General features: G+C 39.9%; 1 protein-coding gene across 4 annotated transcripts in view; it reads left to right on the forward strand.

The window, feature by feature from the left end:
• The first annotated feature begins 458 nt into the window (after nucleotides 1-458).
• Nucleotides 459-24945, forward strand: part of LOC124151714 (transmembrane protein 180-like) — a 32938-nt gene continuing 8451 nt past the window's right edge. The window contains exons 1-6 of one of the 4 annotated variants that reach the window (XM_046524310.2): nucleotides 459-513; nucleotides 14432-15192; nucleotides 15802-15904; nucleotides 19883-19979; nucleotides 21920-22091; nucleotides 23919-24112. In XM_046524310.2, coding sequence (XP_046380266.1) covers nucleotides 14483-15192; nucleotides 15802-15904; nucleotides 19883-19979; nucleotides 21920-22091; nucleotides 23919-24112 — 1276 coding nt within the window. In that variant the 5' untranslated portion in view covers nucleotides 459-513; nucleotides 14432-14482. Of the gene's footprint in view, nucleotides 514-5269; nucleotides 5414-12993; nucleotides 13123-14431; nucleotides 15193-15801; nucleotides 15905-19882; nucleotides 19980-21919; nucleotides 22092-23918; nucleotides 24198-24945 lie in introns of those variants that run through there. The other 3 variants (XR_006863399.2, XM_046524307.2, XM_046524309.2) reach the window with 3 other exon arrangements.

Raw genomic sequence — 24945 nt, forward strand, 5'->3', positions numbered from 1 at the left:
CGTATTTACAACTCCTTTCCATTAAACACCATTCCAAATAGGGGCGGTCGGGTAGCCTAGTGGTTAAAGCGTTCGCTCGTCACGCCGAAGACCCGGGTTCGATTCCCGACATGGGTACAATGTGTGAAGCCCATTTCTGGTGTCCCCCGTCGTGATATTGCTGGAATATTGCTAAAAGCGGCGTAAAACCATACTCACTCACCCATTCCAAATATACCAAAAGTAAAATAACTCAAAATAAAAAATATTCCAGGCGTGTGTAATGTCATGTAACGATGTTCACGTTCTGAGGACACGTTCATTAAAATGCATGGGATGCAGGCGACATGCTTGGAGATGAATGAACGCGACAAGCTTCCTTAAAGTTATAAACAATTTCCGAGAGATCCGTTTTTATCGCCTGACCTTGAGTGACAGGTGCATGGCGGTGAAATCGGTGACCTGATAAGGTCGATAAAGGAATGGCGAAATGTGTTGAAAATACACAACAAGCCTTGTCTATGAAACACGAATGTATGTATACTTTTCTTTCGAATACTTCGTTGATATCAATAAGCATGATTCGATTTTAGTATCATTATCAATGACGACAGTGATTTCTTGAATTATGGATGTAAGATATGTGTTAATATGAGACGACATTTATTAATTTGGTATGTTCGTACATTGTATTGTCCCAAATAACACCCATGTATATAAATGCTAGTCAGTGCTAGGGAACGGACCATATTTCGTAAATGCTGAAGGTATGTGGTATGTCTTAATTAGCTGAAATCTTAATAAGACTATACAATGCAATCATTGTTGACATACATGTGAGTGAGTGATCGGGTGAGTCCCAATTTCTAAAGTCCCGACGATCTCACTACATACTGTATTATCAAAAAGAAACCATGCGAGTGTCGAATTCAGTGTAACAAATTAATACCGAACTGACTTGTCATCTAAAAGCATCTTCCCAAGGCAAGGGGGGTGAGTGACTGTAAAAGTCAAGTTGCCACGTGTAAACTGGACTTTTTACAGTCAGTTAGCTCCCTTGCCCCGGGAAGATGTCGTATTTGCCTTATACGACAAGTGGATCTGTTTCGGCAGAAAATCTAGGATGGTTATTCTTTTGCATTGACAATTTATATATATTATAGAGGTGGGGTGAGGTTTAACGTCGCGTCCAAAATTATTGCACTGATAGCGACGTGCATACACATATGTGAATGTGGCTATTTGCCCTAGTCCGGACTGATGCCGATTTATAGTGCTGAAATACCATGCCGCTAATTAACATGAATACCCCATTCAGACACAGTATACTGACTCCCGGCCGACCAGTCCTTGTTACAGCCCCTTATTGCCGAGCGCCGGTCATGGTAACAACAAGTACCATCTTTTAGCTTCTTTTATTATGACGCGGCCTGGGATCGAACCCCGGACCTTCCGCTCTCCGGGCGGACGCTCTACCACTAGACCACCGAGGCAGTCTCACACTATGAGACGAATGACGCTGATATGACCTGGTATGGAGGCAGAAGGGAGGAATGTCTTGTGGTATGGGAGGTTTGCTGGCACCATTGGGGGTATAAGAGGCACAGATTAATCTCACCCAGAGGGTCGGTTTCGCTTATGTAGTGAGTATATTCTTACATAAGTGATGAATTGGTCAACTGGTATTAGTTGGGGGGTTCCCCCTTTTCTAGTCCCTTTTGTTAAGGTGTGGGGGTCAGTGAGCCGTGATACACCCATATGCCATGGGGGATTAAGGTGCAGTCTATTCCAGACTTATTTATCACAGGTTCATTTAACACTGTTGAACCTGTGAACTGGTAACATTTTTTATTATAGAAATCAGAACATTTATTCATGCATATATGTATTATTTTTGCAAATTATGGTGCAATGCAATTGAGACCATGGACATTTGTCACTGTACATATAACATAATACATAATAAGTGATACAGATGTAACTAATATCATATTTGGGATAACACTTTTATCAGTAAAGTACAGATTCTCGTCATATTTTGGGTTGAGTCCCGTCCGGGATTCGAACCCACACTGCCAGAGAGAAGCACATAATCGCCAGCACACAAAGTCAGCGATGTAACCCACTCTGCCACCGAGTGATGCAGAGCATCACTGAGGCTCCAGGTGGACGAGGGGAACAGTAGCGGGAGTCTCTAATCGGAGTTCTGTGGGTCTTTCAAACTGCTGACGATGTCGTTGGTGGTGTTGACTGTTGGTGGCATCCTTTCTCACAACACCTCCAGTGAACACGACCGCCTTTGGTTGTTTTAATATTATACTTGTAGCCGGAGTGTATCGAGTATCTTCCTCCACGAGAATTTAGGATAAATATAATGCTGACGTGTGCGTTTGCCATTTTGCAGTGACCATCTGTCAGTCCCGTTTATATTATTACAGACCGCCTACGAGGTCTAATGGTAGAGCGTCCGCCCGGAGAGCGGAAGGTCCGGGGTTCGATCCCCGACCGCGTCATACCAAAAGACGTTAAAAGATGGTACTTGTTGTTACCCTGTCTGGCGTTCGACATTAAGGGGCTGTAACAAGGACTGGTCGGCTCGGAGTCAGTATACTGTGTCTGAGTGGGGTATTCATGTTAAACTGCGGCATTGTATGTCAGTGAGTTAGCACTATAAATTGGCCACATACTCACACACACACACGTACATGCACGTCGCTATATAAGTGCAATAATCTTGGACGCGACGTTAAACCCTATTTCACCTCATCTCATATTATTACAATCTAACATCATTCACTCTCACATACATGTAAGGTAATCATTTGTATTTTTATTGATTAATTTGTGATTAAGATATGAATTAAGTTTCGGGAGTGTCGTCGTCTACTTTCGTCGACACTGTTATCAAATCGACTTTACACAGTGATTTGTTACATCAAGTTGACCCCTTCAGTTACATAGTGGACTCATCCAGGCAACCAGTAAAAATGCCACAGTTTAACATGGATACCCCATTCTGGGACAGTATGCTGACTCTGACCCGACCAGTCCTTGTTTTATCCATTGGATGTCGAACGTCAGGCAGGGTAACAACAAGTACCATCTATTAACGTCTTTTGGTATGACCGGCCAGTTGATCGAATCACCGACCTTCCGTTCTCCGAACAGTGTAGCTATGCCAATTGCTACAACATCTGGTTTCTCTGGTCCAGACGCGATTATTTACAGGCCGCCATTAGTCTATGTGGTAAAATAACGTGCTCACATTTCACTGTGGTTCAGTCAGAATAGGGATAATATATTAGATAAATGTCCACATCATCATACTCGAAGTGAGACTAGGCATGGGTTGGTTGATGTATGTCATCGTATCCAAATTGCGTGGATCGATGCTCTTGATGTCCATCACTGGGTTGTCTGGTCCAGACTCTATTATTTACAAACCGCCGTCATATAGCAAGAATATTGCTGAGTGCAGCGTTAAACAACAAACAAAGCTAGGCTTATGCTAATTGAGTGAGTGAGTGAGTGAGTTTGGGTTAACGCCGCTTTTAACATTATTCCAGTTATATCACGGCGTGTCAGCTTAATGTGGGAGGAAAGCCCGAAGTGATGCAGGTCTTAGACGTTTACCACTTCGGTGAAACCCACGAGCACGGGTATAGTGCTGACAAACCTAGAAACCTAATCGGGGCGAATCGGGATTCGAACCCACAATCATAGGTTTCTGGTGTGCCCAGGGGACGCAACTCTGCACAGTGAATCGCGGCGCCTTAGACGACTGGGCCACCCGTGCCCCCCTTATGCTAATTGGAAAACCCAGCAAACTTGATTCAGGTCTTCCATTACCAATTTGTTTGTCAGCTAACTATTGTGCCCATTACACATGACACTAATCTCAACGCGTAGTCCTAGACTTGAAAAGGGAGTGAGTATGTTTTTATGTCGCTTTTAGCAATATTACAGAAATAGCACGGCGGCAGACACCAGGTATGGGATTCACACAATTTACCCATGTTGGATTCGAACCTGGCCCTCGGCGTGGCAAGCTAACGCTGTATAACAACTGGGATATCAAGTCTCTTAAATCAGGAGGATCCAGGGTTTTGAAAAAAAGGGATGGGTGTGCTGCACGTAATACCTTAGTCCGCACGCACACGCACACGCACGCGCACACACGCACACACACACACACACACGCACACACACACACACACACACAAAGCAACTTAGACACACCCCTGGATCCCCCAGTATTAAGTGAAAATTCATTTGAAATTACTGTACACAAGGTTGTTATTCCCAGGTTTCTGAGGAATGTTTTAAGTCTAATTTCTCGATTCTGATCCACAAAATGCGATTACAGTGTGCGTTTAAGATCTGAGCCAACCATTTGAAATCTACAACGACAAACAACTGATATCGGTTTTAGTCAGCGTATCTACAGGTATTAAGATACCAGCAACACCATTACTTCGTGAAAATGTGCACATCATAAAACAGCTATATACTGCCCGAAGAGGTGTGTTAAAGGTCGTGAAGTTTTTTTAAAATTTTTTAAGTAGAAAAGCCTAGGCACATAGTTTCACAAAAAAACATCCCATAAAATAATCATGATCCCTAACGTTTTTAGTTGAGTATACCTATATGAGCCGTGTTGCCGCCTCGGGCGGTGTATTGGGTAAAGGAAGTGACGGGTGATAATCACTTAACCGTATACATCAACCATGAAGACACGTAGCGCTCAGACATTGCCTCTGGCATGTCATAAAGTATTTGGTTCATTACACACACAGAGTACAGACACGGATGTGAAAATGCAAACGATGAGCAAATCAAGATACGTGCATACCTGATAATTATTTAAAAAAAAGTGTTTATACTCTTTATATTTTTGTGTGATATATATACATCGACTTTGGTCAGCCGTTTTACGATTCTGTTTTCTTTGTTTTTAGTCTTACTCTTATATGAGCCAATGTTAGATGCGATAATAAAGCCATTTAAGAAATTGTATTTGAATTCGAAATTAACCGTTTCTCATTCTAGATTATTATATCTTTTTGCTGGAAAACATGTCTCCTAGACCATATTATGGCGTAAAATGTGAAATAAATAAATATCGTTTCAACCACTATTCAGTAACACTTATCAATAAACGATATGATTAAATGAACTATGAACAATAATCCTTATTCGAATACATCAGCTTTTACTTTATAAAGGACAAATCAAACAGGGGGAATTAACTCTAATTACCTCAAGCCCTAAAGGGAGGTAAGCGCATTGGGCGTGTCTGAGTGAGGAAGAAGCGGTGTTGTCCAAACAGCAATCACGAAGCATGGCTTGCGAGCAATTTCAGCAGCATGCTATTAAGCAGACGGGCCTCGATATGTGAGATGTCCTAAGGATTTGTAACTTGTGGGACGGAGAGGTCTGTATATTTTAGATAATGTTTAACGGCGATAAGACAAACTAGAATGCCGGAAACGTGACGTCTGCTTGCATTGAATTCGGATGATGCATTGATAGGCTATTGGCGACAAAAGTTGTCAAGCTGGCGTCGTGGATGGTGGGGTTGTTTGTTGAGCACATACTGACTCCCTTGCGCACCTGTTTACGCTGTTATATCTGGGTCACTGTATACACCCATATATGTATTTATTTAATGTACTTCATGTGAATGCGATGAATATGCCAAGATGAAAAACTTAGATCTGTGAGGATATGTTTATATTTGAGTCTGTTGTTTAACACTGATTGAAACTGAAAGGTTATTTTGAGGTTAGGGTGGGTCAAATGACATTCAAGTTCATGAGTTGAAATCTATATTTGTTTAACTGAAGTTAAAATGTTCTTTCTGACATCAGAACTGTTCCATATTATGCATTTCATAGTTTATGTTTAAACTAAAAAAGGTATTAAAAATCTTGAAAATTTAGGCTCCTTACACTAGCTAGGTTCAGATCAACTGGCAGTTATAGCAAGTTGAATTGAACACCCTTGAACCCTGCTTTGTTTGTTTCTAGCTCAATTGTTTTATGAATATCAGTCTATAGGCTTAAATGTGTACCCTAATATTAGCATTACCGTAAGTCAATAGGGTACATTCAGTAGGAATGGGGATTCCTCTCTCATTTATAAAGCTTTCTGTCTTCGTTTGTTTCTAGCTTAATTGTTTTATGAATATCAGTGTATAGGCTTAAATGTGTACCCTAATATTAGCATTAAGTCAGTAGAGTACATTCAGTAGGAATCGGGATTCCTCTCTTATTGATAAAGCTTTCTGTCTTCAATAGACAGATAGTAGCCCATATGAGTTGAACTGATGAGTAATTGAAGCTCTGGACTAGATGCGAGTCAGGTTGAAATCTTAGCAACATGTCAAGTCGTTATCATGCCACTTTGTTCGTCTGCTCCATACCTTTTATGATGTCCGTCAATCAAACAGTCGATAATTACCTCTGTGGTGAAGAATGTCTTTACATCAATGGTCTAATGGTCTACATAGTCTTGTGTCCAGGGTCTGGGGCTAGACAGTGTAATAACTGTCATGTGTAATTGACACATTGCCTCTGTTTTATTCAGGTAATCCTTGTTCACAGGGTTCTAATCTAAACTTAACATGTACCTAGAGATGCAAATAATAGCATGTACTATACCTTCCGTGATGGGATAATTTCTCGAAGGATGGGTGAAATACAAAGTCAACCTGTCCTGTGGACAGTCATTTTTTTCTGTGAATAAGTAATACATATCGCCATGATGTCTATGTGTACAAAAACTAAACTACCCTAATTCATGTTCGAAGTAATAGACAACAGAAATAGATATGCATTAAATGTTGGACTGGCAACTTTTGACAAGGACTGGTAAGATTTTCAAGTAGCCAGTCCTGTGATCTGGGGTCTGCAACCTGATTTATGTTTGCTAGTCTGTGACTGGTTAGATTCAGAAAGTACTAGTGACATATTTCTTGTGGATTACCACTCTGTGTCAGATCATATTTGCAGACTAGTGAAAATATTAATAATATAGAAACCCTGTTTCAGTACTTTAATTACTTGATGTAGGCTTACATACACTTGTATCTTTGGTACGTGCTTACTGGGTGAATTAATTAAGGTGAGTAAGTTATTGTGGTTTTAGCCCTGTTTCTTCACTGTCGCTCTTCATACCATAGACCAGGTTTCAGGAGCGTTAGAAATTGGCACTAGTCCTGTAGTCCTTACCCAACTGCCCAATAGTAAAGGTAGAAATTGTCCCATTTTAAGGGTTTTGCTATATGTTATCATTATAAGGACTAGTGGACAAAAACTGTTAGTTTCTAACCCTGGGTTTGATTCCCCACGGGGGTACACCGTGTGAAGCCATTTGTCCCGGTGTCCTGTGATATAGCTGGAATATTGCCAAAAAAAGCTTAAAACCCAACCCACTCACCATCTGTTGGGGTCATGACAAGGACATCAAGAAATAGTTTCATTAATTGCCCTCATGTTGGCAATCAAACCCTGGTTACACACTCAAACCAAATGGTTAGACACTCATCTGTTTGTTTGAGACTACTAAAAATCTTGAGAGACTAGTTGTTTTCACCTCAAGTCTAGTTATTACATCTATCACAAGTCCACTAAGGAGCTGTGGATAAGTAGGATATCAGCGGCAGAAACTAACAGTTTTAGTCCACTAGTCCTTATAATGATAGCATATGGCAAAACCCTTAAAAAGGGCAAATTTCTACTTGTCCTTGTGATAACTACTGGCCAGTTTGGCAAGGAATACAGGACTTGTGCCAATTTCTAACTCTGGATATTATAACAAATGGTGACTAACCCTAATATCCTAGTGGCTGGCTACATCTTGTGAAGGCAATATTCACCATATGCACACACCTTCAAATCTTTCTATGACATTGAATCTGGGTTTTATATTAATACATCTATGGCCTATACTATGACACCCTTTTTGTTTTGACCTGGTTATTGACCCTTGAAGATCTGGTAAGTTAGTTAGTGAGTTGGGTTTAACGCCGCTTTTAACATTATTCCAGTTATATCGCGGCGTGTCAGCTTAATGTGGGAGGAAAGCCCGAAGTGATGCAGGTCTTAGACGTTTACCACTTTGGTGAAACCCATGAGCACGGGTATGGTGCTGACAAACCTAGAAACATAATCGGGGCGAACCGGGATTCGAACCCACAATCATAGGTTTCTGGCGTGCCCAAGGGACGCAACTCTGCACAGCGAATTGCGGCGCCTTAGACGACTTGGCCACCCATGCCCCCTTGAAGATCTGGGATAGAATAGGTCTTCAGCAACCCATGCTTGCTGTAAAAGGCAACTATGCTTGTCGTAAGAGGTGACTCATGGGATGGGATGGGATGGTCAGGCTCGCTGACGTGGTTGATGCATGTCATCATATCACATTTGCGTGGATTGATGCCCATTATGTCAATCACTGGATTGTCTGGTCCAGACTCCATTATTTACAGACCACCGTGATATAGATGGAATATTGCTGAGTGCGGCATTAACAACATTGAACAAACCAAACAAACTTGGTTATCATGGATGCATGCTATTTCATTTAACAGGAATCTGAGGCCTGAGTAACATGGTGTTTTCTTCTATTTGTATTTGGTTCCACGTTGTGACTTATGACCTTTTGGAGTCAAAAACGTTTTGAGATATGCTGTTTCAAAACTATAAAGGGCCTTTTATCGATAGTAGACCAAGACCAGGAGATATTTTTAATTCATGAGCGTAAAATGTAAAAATATAAACAAGGATGAATTAATTGTGGTTAAAAAATGTTCTCTCTGCATCTTGGCAAATTTGATCAATACAATTCCCCTTCACCTCCCTCTGCCACTTTAGCCACTAGCCTGAAGCCAGGGTATAGTAAAATTCTGTTTGGTCTAAGTAGCTCAGCTAATACTAATAATACTCCATATTACACTAAGTGCTACTGAAAATAATGCTGGAAGCAATCTACTGATCTACAGGCTAGTAGTGTCAACAGTTTTAGACATGTTCTGTATCTGGTTACAGTAAGTCATTAGGAGGACCTTTTATTGATAACATTGTTAAAGCTGACAAAATCTGAAGAAATCAACATCTTATCTCCCATGACCCCATTCTCCCATGGAGTCATGGGAACATTAATAGAGGATTCATCACGAGTGTTTTTTAATATGGGAAATATCAACCGAGTCTTAGTTAATCGGTATTTGCCGAGCCTTTGGCGAGGCAAATACCGATTAACGGGACGAGGTTGATATTTCCCATATTAAAAAACACGAGTGATGAATTCTATTTATCATTTTCACATTTTTGCTTCCAAATTAAGGAATAATTGCATTAAACATTAACATCAGCAACTTGTCGAAATCTTACGTATAGATCGTGCGTAGTGATACATGTTTTCCATAGCCATGTAAACCAAAATAAACAATTCGCTGAGAAAAAAAGTTCCTCGGATTATTTTAAACAAAATACTTGAACAGACTTTTGCAGAATAATTGAAACTTTAATAACGGTAACAACAACGACTCTGTGTAATCTGATTATATCTCTGGTGTAACTTCACTTATAAAATATAGTTTCAAATCAAACCGCTCGCTCTTCCGGTTATCTAATTTGCATATCTAATTTGCATACTTATGTCATTGGGGTATGACATACATGTTTTATGTCATAAGCTTATGTCATGGATAAATGCTTAAGTTAAATGATAATAGCTTTTATTACCATCCATTCAGGCTTGAGATGTGATAGTGTCAGCTGATTGCAGTGTTGGCTTGGGTCGGTAACTCATGTGACTGCCAGTTCCTGTGGTCTGGCAAACAAAGTACCTTATAAATCTTTGTTGTTGAACAAAACATCAGCGATATTCAAAAAGTATTTTTTTCCGATTGAAGTCAGCTTGTCTGTTACCATCAGTGTTTCCCTTTGTCTATTTGTCGTGCAAGGAAATATCATTTTGCTTTGCTTCGAGGTTAAATATATATTTGTAGCGAAATTTGTTAAAATTTGTAGAAAATTGTGACAGAACTTTGTGTGAATGACATGTAGATAAAGTTGCTTCAGAGATGATGTCATTGCATTGAACGTGATATTGAAGGAATTCAAACCAGGTAATTTTCATACTTTAAAATTTTTTTTTTGTTGAAAGTTGGGAGTGACCAAACTTAAGGGGCACTGGTAATGTTTAGAGTTACAGTTTCAAAAGCCAGCGGGAATACTGTATTGATGTGTGCAATACACAGATTATTTTCAATTTATCAATAGTGTGACCTCATTGCCATGATTACTGCTGTAATTGTGTGTATATGATAGTGTTTGTATGTCCTGGAGGGCCTCCTTCTGTAGGGTGTATGTTGATTAGTTGTGTTCATGTAGCACTGTTTGCCATTATGGCTGTTAACGTGTACTGGTTGACTGGCTACACATAATGTCCCTAGGGTCTTCATGATGGTATATTGCAGATGCTTGAAACTACATACACTACTCCGCATCGATGACTTCCCTGAAGCCTAAGCCTGATCAATTCTCTGGAGTAAAAGGGATTGATCTTGGTTTTCAAACTAATTGCCTTTGGAAGGTCGATAAAAATGGTTATAGTTACAATTAGGATATTTTTAGTTCTTTTCTTAAATTCAGAGATATTGACCAACGTTAGAAATTGGCACTAGTCCTGTAGTCCTGGCCAAACAGCCAAATAGTTAGGGAATCATAAGGACTAATAGAAATTTGCCATTTTTAAGGATTTTGCTACATAACTGGGATTGATGACATGTATAAATCAATTCAGCGAGCCTGACCACCTGATCCCGTTAGTCGCCTCTTACGACAAGCGTAGTTGCCTTTTACGACAAGCATGGGTTGCTGAAGACCTATAATTCTATCCCCAATCTTCATGGGTGGTGCTCTGAAGGGCAAAGGATTACACGCTGGGCAAGCAACAAAAGTGGTGCTTTGTGAAACAAACAGTCTTGATTGACGAGTTAAATGAGACATTTACAGTTTATAACAAAACATTTTCAAGAGAATAACAAATAGCAAGAGGCTATATTAATTCTATAAATGACCACCTGTCATTATTTTGCTATGTAAATGTGGAACGAACTTAAAAAGGAAGTCCACAGTTTGTGTATGGGCCAGACACTTACGATAAAGGGAGACAATTTGCAAGGAGGTAGCTCTTAAATTACAATAGTAAACACGTCCAGAGTTATCCCCCTTGCATTACAATTGAATCAAGCTCCTTCCCAGTGCATGACACCTTTGTTACACTCTCGGTAACATTGCTGCCACCAGTGTGAGTGTGACCATTACAAGATTCTTGAAATTTTGCCTCTTTGTTATAATGTTTATACTTTTGTTTATGACTTTGGAAATGCAATCATAGTGAATATTGAAAAGGTTTACAACTGACCATATTTCCCAGATGAATTGAACTTATTGGTTGTTTGATCAGATTGGTTCAAGATTGCAGAAGAATGGAAAATCCACCTACCTCTTCCTTACATTCTTACTATACCAATTACATGATAGTTATATTTCTATAATGAAACAGAAATTCAAACTGACAAACAAAGAAAATAATTTAGCAGGGGAAGAGTATTCGGCGTCACCGCAGTCATCACTTGTTTGTAATGTAAACATAACGGTCAGTCGGTTGCAAGTTTAACTCCAGGCATGGTTGTGGCCACCTATCACAGTGGGGAGTTTTGACTGGTGGCGACAGTATAGAGAGCTCCGTGAACGGGCTATTGCTGTGAGGAGCTTGGTTGTATTCGCTTAATTTGCATTTGATGGGTGTTCAGGTCAGTTCAAGATAACATACTCTCGTCATTGTTTTCACATTGGTAAAAAGTTTGTCATTTTCCAGCAGGGTATATAAATTTTTACCTTATGTCAAGAGGGTACGTAGGAAAATTTGACCTTTCCGTAAGAAATCAGAAACAAGTATCTTAAGGCAAGGTAAGATTACAGTCCATATGATAACACTGTATAGTAATACTGACAATAAAGTCACCAGCCATTGTAGTCAAGTTTGGCCTGGTTCTCCAAACAAATAAGATTGGGGCATGTTCTTCAACTCAAATTTATCCTGTGCATTTGTAGTATATTTCTGTGTAATTGGATACAGAAACAATTTTATATCACACAAAGTAATGCTCAACATGCCCAAAGTAAATTGTGTCAGCCCAAATTTAGATATCAGATAAGATTACAGGAATAACACATATACATGTATAGGCACAGCCAAACAGATAGACCCCCATGGAAGCATTTGGACAGATTGATTCTGTACTAGTCACAGAATTTCTCCTTAAAGTAGGTTTGGTAATAAGAGTGAGTGAGTGAGTGAGTATGGTTTTACGCCGCTTTTAGCAATATTCCAGCAATATCACGGCGGGGGACACCAGAAATGGGCTTCACACATTGTACCCATGTCGGGAATCAAACCCGGGTTTTCGGCATGACGAGCGGACACTTTAACCACTGGGCTACCTGACCTCCCTCAGGTAATAAGACAGTGCTTTATTAGTGGATAGGTTTTAACAAGAGGTGTGGGCAGCATTTGTAGATTATTTTTGCAAGTTATATAAGCAGGTAACTTATTGTTTTGTGTAGCAGTTAGTGGTGTTCTGATAAATTAAATTCAGTGTTCGAAATTAAGCATGAAAGACAAAGATGACCTTCTCATGACCCCAATGTCAAAGGTCAAGGTTGAGATGAAACTTCCGGGACGAATCCCCCATTTTTTGTTTGTTGAAGATATGATATCTGAAATTTAAGTTTAGCTGTTGCCCATGTATTTGCGAAGTCCACAGGATCTGTCACCATAATGACACAAGAGATTATTTCCTGCCATGTCACTATGATCATCCTGATGTTAGTGTCAAGCTGTCATCACACGGAACACATACACTGCATAATCAATATGCTGTGTTTACATAATGCATGCGGCTTATCTGTAACTTGCAAACTCAGTGCTGTGTAAGGTCACACTCACTCAAAGTATTGATTACTTGTAGGCCTGACGGTAGCCTCTTGGATTCAGTTACTTATTTGCCTAATAATAAGATAATTAGGCTGATTATGAGCATGCCATTGAGATGTCTGCATGATATAGGTGAGTGGTATTTTCTGCTGGTGTGGTTATGGCAAAACAGGATTAGTTAGAAAAGACTCAGTGATTCATTTGGTGGTGTGCATGTGTTGGTTTGCAGTAGGTTTGAGTGGAAATACATTATGGAGAGGAGAGGCTTTACTAGTAAAAAGGTATGACAAGGTCCAAGTGACAAAGCACTGTAAAATCATTATCGCTCGCTCACTGTTATTTAAATTAAATATACAACGAGGGATCATTGTATTTGAAAAACAAAGTCTTAATTATTTCACAAATTGTTACATTTCTGTCGTCTTGAAAAGTCATGTATACATATATGTTTCGTTTTGGTTTAATGTGCTCTCAGCAATGTTTCAGCTATATGACAGCAGCCTGTATATAAAACAAAATGACAAAACCATTTCCATATTCATAACAAATTTCTGCTAAAAGGAGAGTTGATTGTATAATTCAGACTATATCATGAGCATGGGTTTATGAATCATATTCAAATAGTGATGACACCAGATGTTCGCTAAAAGGTGAGCGTATCCTGCCCCACTGGTGGCAATAGTTAAGTATTGACTAGACAAACCAGGGTTAGAAACTCACAGTTTTCGTCCGCTAGTCCTCATAATGATAACATATAGCAAAACCCTTTAAAAGGGCACATTTCTACTAGTCCTTATGATACCTTTACCATTGGGCAGGTTGGTAAGGACTATAGGACTAGGGCCAATTTCTAACGCTGCAAACCAGTGGTTGATATCATGAGCAACGCTGACATATCTAGAGTAGTATGTTATGTAATGGAGAAATCGTGAGAATTGACCTTTCCGGAATCATTAGATTTGAGTGATTTCTCTGACTTGAACCATGTTATTATTATGGTTGATATATTTCTCTATAACTTTACACAATGACCTATGGTTGTGAATTCCTGGGCCCTTGAAGATCCGGGGAAGAAAAGGTTTTCAGCAACCCATGCTTGCCGTAAAAAGTGACTATCCTTGTCATATTATGAAGAGGCGACTATTGGGTTTGGGTGGTCAGGCTCGCTGACTTGATTGATGCATGTCATCATATCCCAATTGCGTGGATCAATGCTCATGATGTCAATCACTGGATTGTCTGGTCCACACTTGATTATTTACAGACCGCCGTCATATAGCTGGAATATTGCCAAGTGCGGCATTAATCAACAAACAACTAACCAACCAACCTCAGTATCTACTGCAACATCAATAGTGTGACATCATCATGAGGATATGATATCAGTTATATTGTATCATGAGAAATATGTAGGAGTAACACTTTTCACATCACTTTCCAGGTCCCCGTCTTGAAGATCAACATCACTGACAGCAGGGTGACTATTCTGTGGATGATCGTCAAATCCTCAGTGACACTGCTAAGAAGGACAGTCATGGGTATCCAGCTCCCCCCCGACATCTGCTATGGTTCCATGGCTTTCTTCATGTCAATACTCCATAATATCTTCCTCCTCTACCATGTTGACATGTTCGTTTCCGTCTACAAGATCGACAAATACTCCTTTTGGGTCGGCGAGGCAATTTTCCTGGTGTGGAACTCTCTCAATGACCCCCTATTTGGCTGGCTCAGTGATCGCCAGTATTTGAATACTTCAGCGAAAACATCATCACAGTATGAAATAGTCATGAGAAGATTCAATGCTATACAAATCAACGGTCCACTTTTTGCGATATCGTTTATTGCGTTTTGGATCCCATGGGCTTACCCCTGGCTACAGTTTGTGGTGTGCTTGTGTCTGTATGATGGCTTCCTGACCATGCTGGACCTGCATCATTCCGCCCTTTTAGCCGATTTATCCGTTTCGGCAGATGTCCGGACTAGTTTAAACTCAAGGTGCTCAATTTTTTCTGCCATGGGATCAGCATCTGTGTTTTTGTCCTACGCTTTTTGGAATAAGGATAATTTGTCATCTTTTCGGACTTTCTGTTTTATACTCGCTTGTGTCTCATTTGTGGGATTTTTGTTAAGCTCAAGTCTACTTAAAAACTATTACATAAAAAAGCACAAGGAGGAAGATGAAGAGGTCACATCAAAGGAAACGTGAGTTTTTTATTTCTATTTTTCTGGATTTGAATCTGAATCCAGGATTTGGGAAAGGGGAAGTAGCTGTCTGTGCAATGTTTTAAATTACGAATAAGAGTCAAGTTGTCCTAGTCATCTCTGATTTTAAATTTTACAGATTTAGGGGGTCACTAGATTCCAACAATTCAGGGGCTAACCACAAGGACCCCATTTATGTCACAAATTGAAGTTATCAAAACACATGATAGAGTGACTGACGTCGGTGACATGTAAACAATCGGAGCATGGCCTGACAAGCAAGTGGTTGGTAGCATGATCCATGTCAGTCTTCAATTGTCTTGCCTAGCCAAGAAAAAGCATCTTGACATATGAATAAATGTAAACTACAGTAAACTACATTTATGACGAACACACTTATAATGAACTAACAGATATAACAAACTGTTATTGTGGTCCCAGACATTTGCTGTATATTTTTGTTGAAATGCGTTATAAAACAAACAAAAATTAGTGGTCCCTCTGAGTTTGTTATAACCGTAGTTTACTGCATGTTTATCTTTCAGGCTCCGGATTCGTCAGAAAATAGAAAAAGAGTGGCCTAATTGTCTTTGTAAATTTGTTTTGCAGCAAAGATCTTGACCTTCCTGGAGGTGCACCCACCAAGTCCTTTATATCACAGCTACTCTCACAGAAAAACTTTTTATGGTTCGCTGCAATGAATTTGATACAGGTAAGCAGCTTCTTGTGATGGTGCAATGAATTTGATACAGGTAAGCAGCTTCTTGTGATGATGCAATGAATTTGATACAGGTAAGCAGCTTCTTGTGATGATGCAATGAATTTGATACAGGTAAGCAGCTTCTTGTGATGATGCAATGAATTTGATACAGGTAAGCAGCTTCTTGTGATGGTGCAATGAATTTGATACAGGTAAGCAGCTTCTTGTGATGATGCAGTGAATTTGATACAGGTAAGCAGCTTCTTGTGATGATGCAATGAATTTGATACAGGTAAGCAGCTTCTTGTGATGATGCAATGAATTTGATACAGGTAAGCAGCTTCTTGTGATGATGCAATGAATTTGATACAGGTAAGCAGCTTCTTGTGATGGTGCAATGAATTTGATACAGGTAAGCAGCTTCTTGTGATGATGCAATGAATTTGATACAGGTAAGCAGCTTCTTGTGATGATGCAATGAATTTGATACAGGTAAGCAGCTTCTTGTGATGGTGCAATGAATTTGATACAGGTAAGCAGCTTCTTGTGATGGTGCAATGAATTTGATACAGGTAAGCAGCTTCTTGTGATGGTGCAATGAATTTGATACAGGTAAGCAGCTTCTTGTGATGGTGCAATGAATTTGATACAGGTAAGCAGCTTCTTGTGATGATTATTTGACCCGTGAAGATCCGGGGTAGAATAGGTCTTCAGCAACCCATGCTTGCCATAAAAGGCGACTATGCTTGTCGTAAAAGGCGACTAACGGGATCGGGTGGTCAGGCTCGCTGATTTGGTTGATGCACGGTCATCGATCCCAATTGTGTGGATCGATGCTCATGATATCAATTCCTGGATTGTCTGGTCCAGACTCGATTATTTACAGACCGCCGTCATATAGCTGGAATATTGCTGAGTGCGGCGATAAACAACAAACCAACCAACCAACCAACTTGTGATGATTAAGTTAGAGTCTAAGAGCCTGGACTTGTCTGTCCTGCATCGGAAGGTCTTAACTATACAGATTATTATCATGATTATTAACTTGATGGAAGTGTTCTTGACTCAGCCACACAGACTTGAGTGGGGTACAGTGGCTGTAATTGCAAAGTGGTTTAAGTGTGTCATGCGAAAGAACTTTTCTAAAAAACATGGTTATTTTTTTTGTTCAAACGCTGTGGTCACAAAAAGGCCTGTATCATTCCTTGTTGTTTAATACAGATTGTCCCAGTTGGGTGTTCACATGCTGTTGTTAGGCTAGTTATTTCCTGTTTTTTGTGGTTGTATTTTCCCTGCTCATAAGCAGCAGTTTGGCTTGACCCACCAAACCCGATTTGTCTCCTTGTGAGAGGAGGCGCGGGAAAGCCCACTACTACAATATGTTTGGACTGGAGAAAAACACACAATACATTGTTTGTTGTTTGGGGAAGGGAGATTATTTTTTGTGGGCTATGCCAGACTGTTTTGTTGGTAAACACTCTTGACGTTTTTTAAGATGGCATCTTTCTGGTATATACATGATATACTCAGGCCGGCCTCTACACATATGACTTTCATGAGTCCAGAGGGATGGTGGTTGGCCTAGTGGTTAAGGTGTTGGCCTGTCGTGCCGTAGGACCAGGTTTGATTCCCCCATGGAGTGGGTGAAGCACATTCTTGATGTTCCCCGGTATGCTAGAACATTGCAAGACGTGGTGTAAAATGCTAAGCCCTCTCTGATTATTAAAAACAGAGAACAACATTAGCATAATTGGGGGGGGGGGGGGGTGTGGAGATTGCAAATTCATGTACAACATGACATTAATGTAATAAGGGTGAGATTAAAACTACATGACATTAACATGTGAGGTGAGATTAAAAATGTAACTTGACATTAACATGGTGAGGGTGAGATTAAACATATAAACTGACAATAGCCAGTTTAGGGTGAGATTAAACTACAAATGACTTTAACATGTTGAGGGTGAGATTAAACATATAAACTGACATTAACCAGTTTAGGGTGAGATTAAACTACAAATGACATTAACATGTTAAGGGTGAGATTAAACACATAAACTTACAATAACCAGTTTAGGGTGAGATTAAACTACAAATGACATTAACATGTTGAGAGTGAGATTAAAAATAAACATGACATTAATATATTGAGGGTGAGATTACAATTTTATGGATAAATACTTAAGGTATATTAATCCTTAATCCTTATTGTACATCTGACTCCATCCAATTGTCTGTGTGCTCTTTGTTATCAGTTATCCATCTGATATTTTTAATCAATTGCCTGTAGTTGTTAATATTTATGTGCTGCTGTCACAGCATGTCATGTATACAGGGTTAGAAATTGGCACTAGTCCTATAGTCCTTGCCAAACTGCCCAATGGTAAAGGTATCATAAGGATTAGTAGAAATTTGCCCCTTTTAAGGGTTTTGCTATATGTTATCATTATAAGGACTAGTGGACGAAAACTGTTAGTTTGTATATACTATATACCTCTCATCACTTGGTTGTAGTCACTCCAGCTTGAGAATGGTGAAAGAATCTACATCGTAATGTCGCTAATGCAATAAACCTTAAGTTGTTTTCCATCAAGTTCTACCTTTTCTTATGTTGAAAAAAGACATTTTAAACATTTTTATATGGCTCTAATGCATTCACAAAGCCGGTTAAACAAATGTGCCCCTGTCATCTCCCGCAAGCGATGATATATAGGCTGTTTCAAGTATGACAGGCCATCAGGAGGGCTTACTGTTGTGCAGCTGTGACAGTGGTTCAGGTTTACACACAGCCGGGGGCAGTAGCCGAGCAGCACAACATATAATATGCAGGTGCAGAGCTCCAGATAAGCTTTTGGTGTTGTGGGTATTTTACCCATGCATTTTAAAATCATTGGGTATCAGTAATTCTGTGTGGGTATTCAAATTTCTTTTGCCCACTAGTTTTTACACATGTGGGTATTTAAGTTAAATATTTAAAAACACTATTCATCTAGTCCCTGCAAATTGGTGTCGTGTGGGTTCGAGAGCTTTGTAGGACTAAAAAATACCACAATACTTCCATAAGAAAGTGTGATGGCAAATGATCATGATGTAACTGTCATCGTGGAGTTTGGCAACGTTGACGGAATGCCCGTTTATAATTTCAAAATAAGTGGCTGATTTGTTAATCAAATACGCAGGGTTACTTCACAATATTTTGATGATACACACAAGTTTTATTTTTGTAGTGTATCTGTAATGTTCGTAATGTATTTGATATGCTTGGATTTTATTTTACTGCATATTTCTACATATCTGATGAGTATTTAATGCAGATACGCAGCTTATCTGGTGCTCTGTATGTGCAAAGGAATTTTACAAGATAATGTGTGCTAGGTTAGGAACTGCAGTCATACTGACAGAAAATATTATGTAACAGGTATATTTATTATGGTAGATTATATACACATGTATTTACAGGATGAAAATTGGGACTTGATACATGTATGTTTTGTCCAAAGATCTGGTTATACATTAACATTGACACTGCCAGAAGTTTGGGATACAGAGATCTGTATGCTAACCATGCTAACTAGATACCATATTTTATATATTTTGTGCTAGAATTAATTCCAGCCATTTGACAATAAAGTGGGGTCAATTTTATTTAATTTTTGTATTGTGGGGATTCTTAAAATGGAGTTGCCAGCAACCTGTTAGAAGTAATAGCTGGTTTGGACATCTCTTCGTTTGAAGCCTAGTTACCAAGATCTTCTCAGCTCACTTCCGATACAGACATACCCACAAAGTGAAATGAGTTGTATGTCTCACTCACTCACTCACTCACTCACTCACTCACTCACTCACTCACCCACCCACCCACCCACCCACCCACTCACTCACTCACTCACTCACTCACTCACTCACTCACTCACTCACTCACTCACTCACTCACTCACTCACTCAAACTCCCACCCACCCACTCACGTTCTTACTCACTCACTGTTTCAGGTTTTTCACTGTCACTTCAACAGCAACTTCTTCCCCCTGTTCCTGGAGAACCTGCTGGGAGATGCCATCAGCCCTAGCACCGGCTCCTTTCTTATAGGTGAGAGAAATAGCTGAACAGTGAAACCTTGTTAATCTGGACCCTGTTAATCCATGTTCTGGATGATCTTGATGGGAGCCTTTACATATAACATTATTCCATACACTTGATTTTTGATTTTGAACTCTGGATGATTTCCCTTCGACTCGTAATGTTCAAATCAACAAGGTTTCACTGGGTACTGGGCTTGTTATTTTTGTGCTAGTGCCACAGGGATTCTTTTGACAAGCAGCAAGGATCACACTAGTCTGTCCAATATCAAGGATTTAGGCTTTGGTTTGTTTATCTGGATGTGGAAAACAAAATATTATGAGGGACAGTCTTTCTGTCACCCGTGGACATTTTGGGTAGGAATACAGGTGCCTAACAACCAGTGCTTGTCAAAAGAGGCGACTGAGTGGATCAGGTGGTCAGACTCGGTTACTTGGTTAATTGCGTGTCATCGTATCTCAGTTACGTAGATCGATGCTCATGATGTCAGTGACTGGATTGTCTGATCCAGACTATATTGCGATATTAGTGACATGAAATAATAAAAACATTAGAGATTACTTGTGTTGTGGCATTTTTCATTAAATCTGTAAAAGATATGTGATCATGCCTAACGAATACTGTTCACATTTATGAAAGTTTCATATGTCATAATTTCTTATAGCACATCATAACAATTGTAACATTTCTTTGCAAGCAAGACTTACCATGCTTACACATCCATATGTCTGGTATGAGGCGTGAAAGTCAATTAAGGTGTTCTTGTTTAGAAGAATATTGCAGAATATTTCCAGGGCCCCAGGGTCAACAATAGCCAATAAGAAGGCAGCTAAATCGAGCTTTACGGCAAGAGTTTCAAACTGGCAACTACACTTCGAAACATATTTTGACTTATACACGATTAAAAATTAAGAACTGAACAAAAGAACATTCTTGAATGCCTAATACATGATCTAGATTGTATAAATACAGACATAAAGCCCATATCTGTTGTTCAGAATGCCCTGCATGTTTTTTTTCCGGGGTTGCAAGATAAAAAATCACATTCTGACTGTCACTTTCATGATCTGATAAGCGATGCTCTGATTGGTCAGATGAAAGGTAGTTCTGACATGACCCACAATGGGATGTCCTTAGATCTTTGTTTAGCGGTAGCGCGAACTAAGATCATTCTGATTTTAATGAGATTGATTGTCTATTCGAGCAAGCAAAACTTGCTATCCACTCCTCTTCCTATGGGTAAGTGGATCATTTTAACTTAGAGGTGAACAGATACATACTAAAGTATGCATTGTGGTCCTGTTATTATGCTGTCTGGTTATTATGAGGGGTCAGTGCATCTACATGTATCTGGCTTGATGTTTTTTTTATCTATTTCATTAATTTTATTTGTAGTTTCATTCAATAGGGTTGACATTATTTTTGGTGAAATCGTGTGTGGAACTGATCTGCAATGTCTTTCACTTCAGTCAATGAAAGGTTTAAGGCAACTTGAAATTCAATTGGGGCAAGTGGCTTTAGCTTCTTTACTTCTCCTTGGGCAAGTGGATTTTCATAAAAAAATTTTTTTTAATAAAAATGTACCATGGTGTCTCCGTGGTCTGGGGGACAGAATATCTGCCCGGAGAGAAGAAGGTTGCTGGTGCGATCCCAGGCCTGTCATACCAAAAGACATTAAGAGATGGTACTTGTTGTTACCCTGCCTGTCGCTTGGCATTAAGGGGATGAAACAAGGACTGGTCAGCTCGGAGTCAGTATACTGTGTCTGAGTGGGGTATTCATGTTAAACTGCAACAGAAATCAGGAGTTGTACAAGCAGGCCAGCACACACGTATGTCTTTTAAGTGCAATTATCTTGAACGCGATGTTTACCTCACCTCACCACCAGATAATATTTAGCAGACATCCCCAATTGTAACGAATGTAACACGTGCTTCTCTCTGCTGCAGGTATCTCATTTGTAGCGCCACACATCAACAACCTCTACTTCCTTCAGCTGTGTCGGAGGTTTGGTGTGTACTCGGTCATCAACTTCCTGTTTGTCGTGAAGCTGACACTGAGTATCATCATGTTGGTGGTGGGGCCGTCACAGATATGGCTGTTGTGCATCTATATTGCAAGGTAAGTTGCAGTCAGTGTTCGAAACAGCTGCCTGCCCGTCTGCCAAATGCCAGTGACTTCTAAATTGGGCTAGTAACATTTCCGTTAAGCCGGCCTGACTGTCCAGTTGAAAATTTTAGTCAATGCATATTCATTTTACAAATCATCAATTATTTAGGGCTGGGATGAGTCCATATTTACTACCCAGCTACCCGGGTACCCGACCCCCTATTACCTGACCCTACCCGGGTACCCATTGTAGGTCTCATGGTTGGGAACAAACCGTCTGATTGGGAATTGTTTTACCGCAGCCCTGGCCAAAACTATTTAAATACATGTACATGTATCAAACATGTATGCGTCCTACTCAGGACCCACCCGACCCGGGCTACCCATCCCAGACAAACGTAGAGTACCAAACAGCTTCACCGTTGTTTCGTGTGATGGTATCAAAACACACAAAGTACATTCAGGTTAACACAAAATATGTAAGATGTAGCAATAAAGTAGGGCTTGTAAAATATGTTGAGGGCTTGCAAAATTATTTTTTAACGAGCCCCCAAGGCCAGTGAGCTTTGAGGACTAATTCTTACACTGGTTGCAATGCCATAATCATCTGTAGTTACTGACCCACTGATTCTTAGCAAAAAAAGTTAAAATATAGTTAACCATAATGAGGTTATACAAACACTGCACATTAATGGCACAATATTCTTGTGATAAAAACTGAATAAAATGGGGATTGGTTATTTGCCTAGGCTGAATAAATTGAAGTGTCATCGTACCGCAAAAGTGTGGGTAGGTGCTCATGCTCTCAATCACTGGTTTGCCTTGTCCAGACTTGATAATTTTAATACTGTCATGATGTGTCTGGAATATTGCTGGCTTGCATTAAACATCATTTACTCACCATGCTTAATATCGCTAGTGCTTGCATTTCGGTCAACCTTCACTAACCCCTGGAGCCATTCCCATGGTTCTCGCAATCTCAGATTAATTGCCCTTTGTTTTCATTAACCAATTTTAAAACGAAGTTGCGTGAATTTTAATGGCAGTTGGATAGATGTGATCAATTTGCTAACACTCCAATAGTTTGAGTATGGGTACTAAATCGTCCCATAGTCTTCCTTGAAAGGTTCCCCTCCTATAGTTAAACAAGAGCGGTCACCCTCCCATAGTATAGCATAGTATAGTGAACATCACTTGAACGTTAGTTTGAGGCATTCACTTGATCGAACTTTGTTTTAAGTAGGAGAAAGTCCTCAATCTCGCGATTATTTTCGCACGTGAAACTTGTTCTCGGCCTAACAGCCTCTAACAAGCTTCACGTGCGAAATAATCGCTAATTTGGACATTCTCCTATAGTGAATTGCTATGCCACTCGGTCTAACAGACCAAGGTTTAGCAAAATGAGAGCCTTGGAGATATAGAGAATCTCACCAGAGTGTCTTTTGATATCAAATATATCAACACGAGATGATAAAAGTGGAAAAATTCCGAGGCTTGCCGAGGATTTTTGCCACTTTTATCAACGAGTGTTTGTAGACAGTTTGTAGACAGTAATTAGCAGTGTCTTCAGTGTAAAGAGTGGGGTTCATTGTAAAGAGTGTAAAGAGTACTGCTTACAGCTTCAGTAGCAGAGCCATTAGTGATGTCATTTGATTGTGATGTCATGGTAACCAGTGATGTCACAATGGTCTGCAAAGCATTGTGATGTAATTTCATTGCAGCGATATCTACAGTGTAGATATTGCTTGATCTCATCCAAGCGATATCTCCTGTGGGAGCCAGTTTTGGATGATAAATAGAGGGTGTTCATTCACGGACCGATGATCTTACTGCTTGCAGTAACCGGGTGTTCACCGAGGGCACCTGTCGGCTGCTGAACCTGGTGATTAGTGACCTGGTAGATGAGGACTATGTCATCCACAGTCGACGCCAGCCGGTTGCAGCGCTCATGTTCGGTACAGCTGCACTGGTGTCCAAGCCAGGACAGACGTTGGCCCCTCTTATAGGAACGTGGATACTCAGTTTGCAGACAGGTGGGAAACATCCTGAGGAATAACACTGGAAGGAACTACATGTATCCATAAAATTCAATACGGTTTCTATCCAAGTAATAAATAGGTAACTGACATAACATGCAGATATTCATGATCAATTCTGTACAGGGAAATGCTGTTCTGGCATATGCATGGCTTTGAACTTTACAGTTTTCAAGTAGCATCGTTTGGTAACTTTGAAGGCATTCTAGTCTTTTTTGCATTCTTTATGGCACACCTGAGATAATACCAAGGCAATATGTCTCATGTTTCATATATATAGAATACTAAACGAGCTCCCGTGTAATACCAATTTTATGAAACGAGTGAATAGTTGTGGTATCTGACGAGCGAAAGCGAGTCAGATACCATAACTATTAACGAGTTTCATAAAATTGGTTTTACACGGGAGCGAGTTTAGTATTTTATTTATTACTGGCTATTTATAACGTTTTTAGAATTATACTGTTGAGTGTGAATAGGCTGACACCTACACGATCCACGGCATAATCCAATTGAGTTTAACACAGTAATACTTCAAACACGTCAAAAGTTGAAACGTATGAATTTAATACCAGACAACAGTCCACCTTTAGAATTCAGACGTCCGTTCCACAAAATTATCGTAGCGTTAAGGTTATCGCAACTCATATACTTTAACTTAGACCAACGACTGTCGTCGCGCTACCGTACGATCGCCTTGTGGAACGGGGCCTTGCACCTCAAAGTTTACAATCACGTCACAATACCCGATGACGTAATTTGTGGAATTTTGTTGCAAGATCCTTTAGGCGAAACAATGCCATGTGACGTCAACCTAGCAACAAGGTTGC

The sequence above is a fragment of the Haliotis rufescens genome, unplaced genomic scaffold (genome assembly GCF_023055435.1).
Source record: "Haliotis rufescens isolate VD_foot unplaced genomic scaffold, xgHalRufe1.0.p SCAF_64, whole genome shotgun sequence".
Lineage (NCBI taxonomy): Eukaryota > Metazoa > Mollusca > Gastropoda > Lepetellida > Haliotidae > Haliotis > Haliotis rufescens.